The sequence below is a fragment of the Myotis brandtii genome, unplaced genomic scaffold (genome assembly GCF_000412655.1).
Source record: "Myotis brandtii unplaced genomic scaffold, ASM41265v1 scaffold29, whole genome shotgun sequence".
NCBI classification, from domain to species: domain Eukaryota; kingdom Metazoa; phylum Chordata; class Mammalia; order Chiroptera; family Vespertilionidae; genus Myotis; species Myotis brandtii.
This window is the reverse complement of record NW_005361075.1, coordinates 3420224-3432827: the sequence shown is the minus strand read 5'-3', so window position 1 is coordinate 3432827 and position 12604 is coordinate 3420224. Positions and strand designations below refer to the sequence as shown.

Below are 12604 nucleotides of genomic sequence, written 5' to 3'. Positions count from 1 at the left end.
TCTCATCCCCCTGTTGTCCATGTCCATTGGTTTGGCTTATATGCATGCATACAAGTCCTTTGTGGGTGACATGTTCCTTAATTTGGAAGTTCCCAGCCATATTTTGTCTTCAAGATGTGGACGTTTTTGAGGAGTCCAGGCTAGCTGTCTTATAGATATCCCATAATCTAGTTGTTATTCACTCTCAATAAAGCATTTCTGATATTCCGGATGAACTACCTCACTCTCAGTTCTCGTAGAAAGCAGATTTCTTTCCAGATCAGATATTCATTACTGATAAACTCACTTTTAGGGTTGTGTTGTGATTGGAGCATTTGCAACCAACTGTCACCTCCTCAGAGTAAAAACTTCCCTATATCCACCTGCTCTCCTCCGTCCCCCCAATTCCCCAATTCCTGTGGGCCAATTTTGTTTTGTACTTATTTGTGTATGTGCTTAGTAGTTGCCTTTCCCCACTAGAATTCAAGTTCTTCGTCTTGTTTGCTTCTGTGTTCCCAGTCCCTAGGAGAATGCTCAATTATTTGAACCAGTTTTGGTCGGTCTAAAAGTATATTGGAGCATGTAACTTGAATTACCATCTCCATAGCTGAATTTTGCCTTTGCTTACAGGTGTAGGCCCTGCTTCTGTGATGGTTGGGAATCTGGTTGCTGGAAAACGCATAGCACAAGCTGCAGGAAGGGATCTCGGGCAAATTGAAGAGAATGATTTAGTGAGGAAGGTAAGTTTCCAGAAGTGCTGATTTTTACAAACAGGTCAGGGACCAAACTTGAACTTCAGGTAGCAGATGGAAGGTGTGTTATCCAACTTTTCAAAGGTTGCTGAACCTGATTCTTTTTTCTGCTTTGTGACTTTAGCACCAATTTCTGGCAGAGATATTACAGTGGCGAGCCCAGGCAACCCCTGACCATGTACTCTTCATGCTGTTAAATGCAAAGGTATGAAAACTTCATTTTTATATCAAATCAGGTGAATGTTGTGGGAGTATCTTAGGCACTTTTGATCTCTTTCATCAGAAAATGTCTGTTGCCAACTCTGAGGAAAGAGTTACTGCTTTCTCCTTGTTTTGACACATGAGGACAAGTTGTGCAATCATTCAAGGTTGAAATGAGGCCTCCTGCAGTGTTATTTAATACTGTCTTTTCTTGTGTTACAATCAAGTCATCTTTTTTCAGTTCTATGAGGAATGGTGGGGCCAACAATGCAATTACATATATCTATAGATATATGGAATGCATTATGTCACATAATTTTTTACCCAGTTTGACTTTTAATTCTTTGATTTCTGCCAGGAAGAAAGTGACTTTAGATCAGCATTTTTAAAACAGTTATTTTTGGTACATAATTAAGTAATTTATTGCTGACAGATAAAAAGCAAATTGAAAATTATTTGAATGCATTTAACTACTGCTTTCTAATGATGGTTCACCAGAATATTGTATTCAGAGGACGGCAGAGGGGAAGAGAGATAGAAATATCAGTGAGAGAGAAACATTGTTTGATTGCCTCCTGCACGCCCCCTACTGGGGATCAAGCCCGAAACCGGGCTTATGCCCTGACCAGGAATCAAACTGGTGACCTCTTTGTGCATAGGACCATGCTCAGTCCACTTTGCCACACCAGCTGGACAGAGCCCACATTTTCACTTAGACAGCCTCTGGAAGATAGTATGATATGATGCCTTTTTAAAACAATTATTTATGCATGTATTTGTTAATCCTCACCCTAAGATATGTTTTTTGTTTTGTTTTGTTTTTAATATATTTTTATTGAGCGGAAGAGAGAGGGATAGAAACATCAATGATGAGAGAGAATCATTGACAGGCTGCCTGCCTCCTGCACGCCCCCTACTGGGGATCAAGTCCGCAACCCAGGCATGTGCCCCCGGCCAGAATCGAACCGGGACCCTTCAGTCCGCAGGCCGACGCTCTATACAGTGAGCCAAACCGGCTAGGGCAGATATGTTTTTTTTAAGCAATTAAAATTAATATGTTTATTTAACCAAATATCTCCCAAATATTATCAACTCAACATGTCAATATAAAAATTATTAATTATATATTTAACATGTATATGTGAAATCTTCTAAGTCTATGTGTATTTTTAAACTTAGAGTACTTTTTCATTCAAATGCTAAATTTGCGCCAGAAATATTTGGCCTATATTTACGTATCCTACAATTGGTAGTTGAAAAAGTAGATTAATGCCCAAGTTATTCCAAACATACTTAAAAGTGTTTCAATAACTGAGTCAAGTTTCACCGAGGATATGTTTTTATTGGTTTTAGAGAGAGAGAGAGGAAGGGAGAGAGAGAAACATCAGTAAGTTGCCTCCCATACGCACCCCGACTGGGGATTAGCCTGCAACTGGGGCATGTGCCCTGACTGGGATTGAACCCACAACCCTTCTGTGCACAGGACGACACTCCAACCAACCGGGCCACACCAGCCAGGGCAGATATGATACCTTTTTTAAAATGTTTCTTGTGAATTTATATAATAGTGGTTACATCTTGTATTTATCTATAGTTTCCAAATTTTCTATATGGGACATGTCCCTATTTTATATTACTGAAATTAAAAATATGTTATTTTTAAAAGAAGCTATTCAGCCCTAACTGGTTTGGTTCAGTGGATGGAGTGTCAGCCTGCGGACTGAAGGGTCCCGGGTTCAAATCTGGTCAAGGGCACATGCCGGGTTTCGGGCTTGATCCCCAGTGGGGGGTGTGTAGGAGGCAGCCGATCAATGATTCTCTCATCCTGGTTCATAGGTTGACGCTCACCACTGAGCCACAGTAGCCGGGCTGCTTTATATTTTATGCACCTTCCTTTTTGTGGGAAATTTTTACAAGGGAAAGGAGTTTAAAAAGCCCAGGCTAGTGAAACTTGAATCTATTATAATAAAAGCATAATATGCAGATTGACGAAATAACTGAACAGCTGAATGACCTTCTGGATGACCACACTATGACACGCACTGGCACCAGGCCAGCCAAGGTGGTTGTGATGCGATTAGTCAGGGGGGCCCCGCCATCGCCCCACAATTGCCCTGCAGAGGGAGGCCCAGGCCACCAGCCGATGGGACAATCGATCGGGGGGTGGGGGGAAGGCCCTCCACATGGTGATCAATCTTGGAGCCCCGGCCAAGTGGGCGGGGCCTCCTTCTGCTGGGCGATCGATAGCAGAGCCCCGCAGTTGATCGCCTCAAAGAGGGAGGCCCAGGCTATCCAGCCGGCAGCGCTGCGGCAGGTGGGCAGGGCCTCCCTCTGCAGGATGATCGATCTGGGGGCCCTGCGATCCATCACCCCACCGAGGGAGACCCAGGCCACCAGCCAGCGACGCTGTGGCAGGTGTGTGGGGCCGGCCAGCGATTGCCCTGCAGAGGGAGACCCAGGCCAGCCAAGCGATCGCACCCCACACCTGTCACCTGCAGAGGGAGGTGACTGGTGGCAGGGGAGGGGGCAGCAGCAGAGCACAGATGGCAAGCAGTGGCAGCGGCGGGGGTGGGGCCAGCTGCCAGCAGCCGGGGGAAGGAAAGCCCCAATAGGCCCTGATTGCAGGCCAGGCCTAGGGACCCTACCCAAGGGGTCCCAGATTGTGAGAGGGTGCAGGCCAGGCTGAGGGACAGCCCTCTGCTCCCCACCCCACCACCCCCCGTGCACAAGTTTTGTGAACCAGGCCTCTAGTTGATAATAAGGATATTTATGAAGACCCACAGGGGAAATTATTCTCAGGATCAGTAATAGTTGTCCATCTTCTAATCTGCTAATCTTTATTATTAGCTAGTAACACTGACTGTTTTTGTTTTGTTTACATCTTTGCTGTTAGAAACTCAATCAAATATGTGCTTAATGCCCAGCAAATGCACATGACCACATGGCCAGCATTGATTGTCCTGCCCTCAACCTACTTAGCAGTCCCTTTATTTTCCCTTTACTCTTATTTCCTCATTTAAATGAAAACAATCCCTGTGTATTGCTAAAGCTATTTTAAGCAAGAAAGACTGTAAGTACATATGTTTGATGTAAGTTAACGTTGATATTCCCTAAGTACCTTTAGACATTGAAAAAGAATGTCCTTTGGCACCAGAGGGATTTTCACTGGAATTGATAAATAGCTAAAAACAATCTACCATGGCACAAGTCTTTTAGGTATAATATCAAATTGGCTATACTTGTTACTGTTTTATTTTCTTAATGATCTATATTTCCTCCTGTTTAAAGGGCACAACTGTGTGCACAGCCAGCTGCCTCCAGCTTCACAAGCGAGCAGAGAGGATTGCGTCAGTTCTCGGTGATAAGGGACATCTAAATGCAGGCGACAATGTGGTGTTGCTCTATCCACCTGGTAAGTGTTGAGTTGGGAGACTGCACCTAGGATCCATTACTAGGCTACAGGCTAAGAGGACAGGAACTCAGGGCCACCCGCATGACCATGTAGGCTGTGCACCTCCCGACTTCCGAAGTAAGTCCCTTGCACACGGGCTAAGATGCGAGTTAATGTAGTGAGGCAGCATGATGGCTCTGCTGGGACTGGGTCTTTTGTATTTACTCTCTATTTTCATTCTCTAGCATAGTGCCTGGCACTGTGGTAACTATTGAATGAATGAATGAATGAATGAATGAATGAATGAATGAAGACTTCCTGACTTTTGAGATGCTTTGTTTGTAGGAATGTTGAGAAATGGGACCATTGTACCCAGTTTCCAAAAGAAAGTTGTCCATGAACTCTTTTGACTTTAAGTTGTTCATATCATAATTGATGTGTAGTATTCCTCTTTTATTGCTGTTTTCATCTTCCATGCTCTAATTTAATTCAACAACCTTCTCCTCACAGAGGGACTCTGAATTATTTGATGACAGTTAGATGTAAATATTCAAAATTTTAGGTGAAATATTTGAGTTGTCTCTTTCTTTATTCTTCTTCCACCTAACCCACTCATATATCCAGCCTTCTTTGGTCTTTTATTTCATTTTGCTTTGTGATTACTATGCCATTTTATTTACATTGATAGGAAGATTTCTTAAAAGGTAAGCTGGTAAAGGAATCCTTCCTATGGTGTTCCTGTCTTACTGTCTTCCATCGACCAGTTTATTATGACATGGTGATGGAGCAGAACACTTTCTGAGGAGGCCACTTGCTAAGTCCTGATATTGCAGAGTCTTCTTCATATTACCTCCCTAAAACTTGTACCCACTGATGGAGCCACGTGTTAGAAATTAAATTGCTCTTCACCTGGGGTGGCCTTCTACAGATTTAGAGAAAACTCGTGTGTTCCTCATCTCTCCTTTTCCCTTTCTCTTATTTACCAAGTTCAACATCCCTAATTTCTGCAGTTAATTCTCCTAAGTGACATCAAGTAATGAAACCAAAACACTTTCTTGGGGTATCTTTCAAGAGTTTTCTTTACTTCTGACTTCCTTTCTTCTTATTGATTCTTGTTCTCTCTCTCTCTCTCTTTTTAAGTTGTTTTATGTGCTTTCTCCTTCCCCTTCTATTCCTTCTCAGTTTTAAAAATTTCTTCTGCTAGTGTCTCTGTTATGTTATAGTCTGAATAACCCATTTGACACATGATTTAATGAACTAGTTTGGGAAGGTGTGCCTGTTAGTTTCACAGTGATGCTAGGCAGCTAAGCAACTGACTGTCTTGCAGGCATCGAGTTAATCGCTGCATTCTATGGCTGCCTGTATGCGGGGTGCGTTCCTGTGACTGTCCGGCCTCCTCATGCTCAGAACCTTACCGCCACATTGCCCACCGTCCGCATGATTGTTGATGTGAGTACCAGGTTTACCTTGTCCTCATCTCATAAAATCTCGATTTAGACAACTAAGGATTCTTACTAATTCTCCAGTTCTATTAGTCAGAAAGTCAAATCTTTCTCCTAAAAACAGCTTATTTTTTCTTAATCTGACCAAATTGACCAGTGTTATTCAGTGGAAGAGTATGGGAAAGTGGTTATTGATGAGATACAGAATTATGTGCATTATCATGAACATTAAAGAGGTAAAACTATCATAGTAACTCTCTATAAAACTGTTTTTCCCCTTTTTTATTTTTATTGATTGATTGATTTGAGGGAGAGAGAGAAACATCAATTTGTTGTTCTACTTATTTATGCATTCATTGGTTGATCCCTTCTTTTAAAAAAATGTTCTGGGTTTTTTTCTGTACAATAACCAAGGTAATTTTATTTGCCAAACTGAATTCTCCCCAGTGTTAGATCACTTTTATTTTGCTTAATTTTATAAATTCAGTATGTATCCAGCATAGTTTTAAAAAAGTGTCCAGAGCTTGCTCTGGAAGTGACAGAAGCTTCTGCAGAATATGAGAATTGAAGAAAATAAGATAAATCTTTATTGCATCATGTCCTAATGTCCTTTAAAGCAAAGAGTTACAAAATTCCAATTTATGTAACACTTGTTTAAGAACTGCTGCTCTGTCAGCAGTTGGAGCTTGCAGCATAAAACCTGTGTTCACCACAGATGATTTTATTACAAAGTTCAGTTCAACAAAATGCCCTTGTCATATTCTGCAAGGCAGGCCGGAGCAGCAGGGAGGGAAGTGTCCTCCCAGTGACACGGTTTATGGGGATCCCAGTCGTTTTGTGTTTGTGTGTGTGGGTGAGCAGCAGTTTCTGTGAGAGCACAGAGTCCCTCAAATTCAGCATATGTTCTAGGCCTAGTTAGTTTTACCAACCATTCACCAAACTGTCACAAACACCAACTCCTTCCCTGAGCATTACAATTCCATGTTTTCATTTTATTTTGGTCTTCATGAAACCCAAAGAGTGCGGGATCCATACTGAGATTGTAACTATGGAACACCCCCTGAGAATCACTACTGTGAACAACACTGTATACTTACCTGGCAGGGGAGATGCCATGACCACGAAGGTGGTTTTCCCAGGGCGAGGCTTATCCGTTGCACCCAGATGTGCAGTTTCCCCAGATGTGGGAAACGTGACTGCATGATTTGTGGTAGTGGGTATTTAAACAAACATACAAACAACAAAAACTTGTGCGTGAACAAGTCCATCACTCTGAGTTACACATCACCAGAGGACAGATGTAAGGGGAAGCACTGACCTCCGCTGTCCTGTGTGTGTGTTTAAAACACTGATGTGCCCTGTCCAGTGTGGTGTGTGAGTTGCTCTTAGCAGCAGCCAGCGTCTCTGGTGCTACATGCGGGCTAAGCCTCCTGGTGCTTATTTCTGTTCATTTGTTTTCTAGGTCAGCAAAGCCGCCTGCATTCTCACCACGCAGATGCTAATGAGGTTACTGAAGTCGCGAGAGGCAGCTGCAACTGTGGATGTGAAAACCTGGCCAACCATCATTGACACAGGTGAAGGGGAGATTCCTCTAGAGTTGAAGGAACAAGAGCATTTACTCCCTGAAAGTTCCTCGATTCTTATGCCAAAGATGTTTACGTAGCTCTTACATCACAACATGTTCCCTCTGATAAGACAGACAAAACTTAATACCCTGTCAGCTTGCCTTACCAAAAGGCTGGATACTGCAACAGCCAGACCCAGAGAAGCACATCACAACATGCTAAGGCCCCTCAAGATAGGATGTTGCTGTTACTCTAGGCATCATCAAATGTTGGTTAGGTTTTTATGCTGGATATGACCATGTACATGTAGGGCCATGTAAAACACTTGAGATCTGATACAGTCTTGATCTAGATGTGATATAGTAGAAACAGCATTGGACTAGGAGTCAGAAGACCTGGTTGTAGTTCAAGCTTTAGTATTATCCTATATAATAAAAGGCTAATATGCAAATTGACCAAACAGTGGAATGACCGGTCGCTATGACACACAATGCAGGAGCTGCCCCCTGAGGTCAGTGCACTCCCACAGGGGGAGCACCACTCAGCCAGAAGCTGGGCTCACGGCTGGCAAGCACAGTGGTGGTGGCGGGAGCCTTTCCTGCCTCCGTGGCAGCGCTAATGATGTCCAACTGACGGGAGCGGGCCTAAGCCGTCAGTCAGATATCTCCCGAGGGCTCCTGGACTGCGAGAGGGTGCAGGCCAGGCTGAGGGAACACCCCCTCCCCCCCACCAAGTGCACAAATTTCGTGTACTGGGCTTCTAGTTCTCTATATAATCTTGTCTGAGATTACCCTTTTCTAAAATACTACCTGCCCTTGCCTGATTCACATACTTAGTGAGAATATCGAATGCAATATGGTATGAAACTTCTTTGAAAACCATAAAGTTTGCATGAATGTTAAACGGCATTTCTACTAAAGAAGGGAATAAGACGCATGGCCACCTGGAGAATGGTGGGATAGGGGAGAGTGTGAGCTATGGAGTTTGGCAGACAGGGTTTAAATCCTAATACTCTGTTCCTCTCTGAGTATCACCAGTAACTTGGGCAAAACTGTCTATACGATGGGGGTTGTAATAACTACTTTGTGGTGTTTTAAAGATTAAACTGACATAATGTAAAGCACTTCACACATAATCATAACATCTTTAGTTGAGCCCTAACTATGTGTCAGACATCTAACATGTATAACCTAATTTTATCCTTGCACCAACCCTAATAAAATGATGCAGTTTGTATCCTCATCTTACAAATATGAAAACTGAGGCACAGGGAGTTAAGTGGTAGCACTGATATACCCAGTCAGTTTGGCTCCATTTCCAGCCTCTTAACCATTAATATCCTCCCTACCCTGCTTTCAGTAAGTACCACATGGTATCCACCTCAGGAACATTTATATGGGTTTAAATGCAGGGATGACATGTGTTTGTGGTTATTGTGTGCCAGATGCTAAACTAGATTTTTTTTGCATTTGTAACTTAAGGACATAAGCACAGTCATCCAGTATAGTAGCCTAATATGCTAAGTGTCCAATTGGTAGGTTAGCTTGCTACTGGGGTCCGGCCGATTGGGACTGGGCGAGATGGGCCAGACATGCCCTGGAGCCCTCTCACAGTCCCTCCCTGGCCCTAATCCTGCACCGATGGGGTCCCTCGGCCTGGCCTGTGCCCTCTCACAATCCGGGACCCCTCAGGCCATGTCAGAGAGCCAGTTTCGGCCGATCCCCGCAGGCCAGGCCAAGGGACCCCACTGGTGCATGAATCCGTGCACTGGACCTCAAGTATATAATAAATGTGTTGGTGTTAATGATGCAGATAGATGTACTATGGTTATTGGACTCATTCACATTTCAGGAAGACCTGAAATATGGACTGTGATTCAGCCATGAGAATATATATATTTTTTATTGATTTCCGAGAGGAAGGGAGAAGGAGATAGAAATATCAATGATGAGAGAGAATCATTCATTGGCTGCTTCCTGTACGCCCCCTACTAGGGATTGAGCCCGCAGCCTTGACATGTGCCCTGACCAGGAATCGAACCTGTGACCTATTGGTTCATGAGTCAACACTCAACCACTGAGCAACACTGGCTGGGTCATGAAGGGTTCTTTCTTTTTTTTTCTAGGAAAGTTTCTTTAGGCACATAAATGCCCCTCTCATACACAAAGGTGGGTTGAAGGTGATAGAGAAGGTCTTTGGTTTGACCAGAGATGGGCACCCAGTAATAAAGAGATTTAAAAGTCAGAGTCAGGCCCAACTGGTGTGGCTCAGTGGTTGAGTGTCAATCCATGAACTAGGAGGCCACTGTTTGATTCCTGGTTAGGGCACATGTCTGAGTGGCAGGCTCGATCCCCAGTAGGGGGCGTGCAGGAGGCAGCCGATTGATGATTCTCCCTCATTGATGTTTCTCTCCCTCTTCCTTCTTCTTTCTGAAAATCAATATATATATATATATATATATATTTTTTTTTTTTAAGTCAGAGTCAGAATTGTTTCTTGATCCAGAAAGCCAAAGGAGCCATTGAAGAGACATTGTTGGGCCAGAGATATACTTGATAGCCTTGGTTTTGACATATTTATAAAGCAAATTTGGGGGGAAAGGAATGAATATATAAATAAATGAGAAAGGAACTCAATTCCTAATTCTAGATTATAATTTTTAAAAACCTACCAAGTTAATTTGTAGAAGAATAACTTTTAAAGCAGTCCATGACTAATATAACATGTACTTAAACTGTAAGTAATGAACTTTAACTTGAAACCAGCATGATAATAATAAGTTATTTGAGCATTTTAGTCAGTTATTTTCAAATTGCTCTGTGTGAATTAACTTCCCAACAATTCTATGAGAGTAGGTATTAATACCTTTTAGAGATGAGGTAACAGACACAAAGATGTTAAATAACTTCAAGGTCAAATCACTGAAAAATGGCAGAGCTGGGATTTGAATGCCAGCAGTACGCTTTCTTAGTTTTCAACTACAGTACTATGTTATTATGCCCCTCACTTACCTTCTAGTAAATACATTTGCCTGATACAGATTTGCTTGTTTATACTGCCTAGCGGTGCCCTTAACTCCAGCCCACGTCTAGGAGTGACACACATAAGCTGCTTGGTTAAATACGAGAAGCCTAAGCTTTCCCAAATCCCAGAAGCTAAATTTGGCCATCACAAGGCCACAGAAAACCAGTAAAGGCAACGGTTTTCATGTTCCAACATCTGTGATTGACATCAGATTTTTTCTTTTCCTTGCAGATGATTTACCCAGGAAGAAGTTGCCTCAGTTGTATAAACCACCCACTCCTGAGATGTTGGCGTATCTTGACTTTAGTGTCTCTACAACGGGCATGCTTACAGGAGTGAAGGTAGAGTAGTCTCTGTATATTCACTCACTCACTGGATGCTGGTCAAATGCCAGGCCTGCAGAAAATAGAGATGACCACTGCCCCAGGGACTTCAGCTGTAGAGGCCAGCTGGTTGTACCAGAGAGGGTAGGCGGAGGATCAAGGGTCCCTGCTATATTTAAATAAGAGCATCGGCTCTTCCGGAATAAGTTATCCCAAGGAATTTGTGTTATGCCATGTTCTGAACCTAGCATAGAAGCTAACAGATAATAAGAGTTACAGTTAAAGACAGTATGAAATTACAGATTCATATTTCATAAAACTCAGAGTTGACTAATGAACAGAAATTTGTTACCTGAAGTGAGAGTAAGCTTTTAGAACCAATGAAAAATATACATCATTTTGAGGAGTTTGGGGGACTCGAAGCTGCCTGTGGGATGCCTGTTCCATCCTGTGCCATGTTCCTTGCTTTCCAGATGTCCCACTCGGCAGTCAATGCTCTCTGCAGAGCCATCAAGCTCCAGTGTGAATTGTATTCTTCTCGGCAGATCGCCATCTGCCTTGACCCTTACTGTGGACTTGGCTTTGCGCTCTGGTGTCTCTGCAGGTAGGAATGGAAAAGCAAAGAAACAGAACGTGTAGGCGTGTCTGTGGAGGCCATAACCATCTCAGCCTTCCCTTTGCTCCCTTAATCTGGGAAAGTTTCAATAAGATACCGATTTTTCCAGAATTTCTACTTCTAATATATCTCTGATGTTGATTTAGTTTTGTTTATATTCCCTTTTTCTTTTCTGTAGTTTTATGCCTCATGCAAAAGGTTAGTGATCTTATTACCTGCTCTCTGCTCTGTCCTGTAATCCTCTCTTTAGAAGTAGAGCCAAGTAGAAGGATGATACTTGGGTGAAATGTGTCAGCTGTGACAGCCAGAATGCACCCCCTGGCTTGGCAGGAAGGAATATAATGAGGTGGGATAATAGCATGTGGCTGGAAAGTAGCGCGTCCGTCCTGGCCAGATTGTTTCTTATGGAACAGCATTGCCACTCCTCCCACTAGCCGCCCAGGGAACCTCGCCTCATACCTGCATTTTCACCTCCTAGTGGACATCTCCATGGGTCCTTCCCAGCTGCGTGCAACTCAACAGCCCCTTCTGTGTCTCCATCTTTGTTAGGATGGGTCCTTCACCTTGGGGCCCAAACTAGGAACTTGGGCATTATCTCCAACTTCTCTGTCTTTATGTCTCACATCCATTTAAATGTCATGTCCTTTGGCTCAGTTGTTCCTAAACCTGTCTGTACATAGGATTCACCTAGGGATCTAAAAAAAATTAATAGGCCTTCCCCATACTTACTTAGATCTCTGAAGGTGGAGACCCCAATTCCAGTATTTTTCAAATGCAGGACTCTTGGGCTCCTGGTAATTCTGATCTATACCCAGGTTTAGGAAGTTGAGGATTCATGGCTGCAGATTATACATATGATATGTGACTCTACTATTCCTTCCTTTTTATCCCGCTGCATTGTCGGGGTTCAAGCCCTCATCATCTCTCAGCTGGACTATTGCAGTCTCTGCTAACTGTCTCTCAGCCTTCAGTGTCTCGTATCTCCAATCCCTCCTCCATGTTGCTAGTTTTGCCCCAACTTAAAGCTGCAGTGACTGCCTACTGGGTAAAGTCTAAATCCCTCATATGATAATTAAGCCCTTTCACAGTTTGATCTCAGCCCTTCTGGCCTTATGTCTCATCACTCCCCCATGCATCCTGTGCTCTAGTATTTCACACTGGGGTACTATTTCTGTCAACCTTAAACACCATGTAATTTTATACCTCTGCATTTGCATATGCTGTTCCTCTGCCTGGAATACTCTCATCACCATCCTCACTTCCTCCAGCCACTGTCAAATTCCTGCTCGTTTTTCAAGCCCCAGCACAACT

At 43.2% G+C, this 12604-nt stretch overlaps 1 protein-coding gene across 4 annotated transcripts in view; it reads left to right on the top strand.

The window, feature by feature from the left end:
• DIP2B (disco-interacting protein 2 homolog B) overlaps positions 1–12604 on the top strand; it is a 115136-nt gene that overhangs the window by 85997 nt on the left and 16535 nt on the right. For all 4 annotated transcript variants that reach the window (XM_014542143.1, XM_014542142.1, XM_014542141.1 and 1 more), the window contains 7 exons: positions 610–719; positions 856–936; positions 4221–4344; positions 5651–5772; positions 7228–7339; positions 10586–10695; positions 11151–11281. In XM_014542143.1, coding sequence (XP_014397629.1) covers positions 610–719; positions 856–936; positions 4221–4344; positions 5651–5772; positions 7228–7339; positions 10586–10695; positions 11151–11281 — 790 coding nt within the window. The remainder of the gene's footprint in view (positions 1–609; positions 720–855; positions 937–4220; positions 4345–5650; positions 5773–7227; positions 7340–10585; positions 10696–11150; positions 11282–12604) is intronic.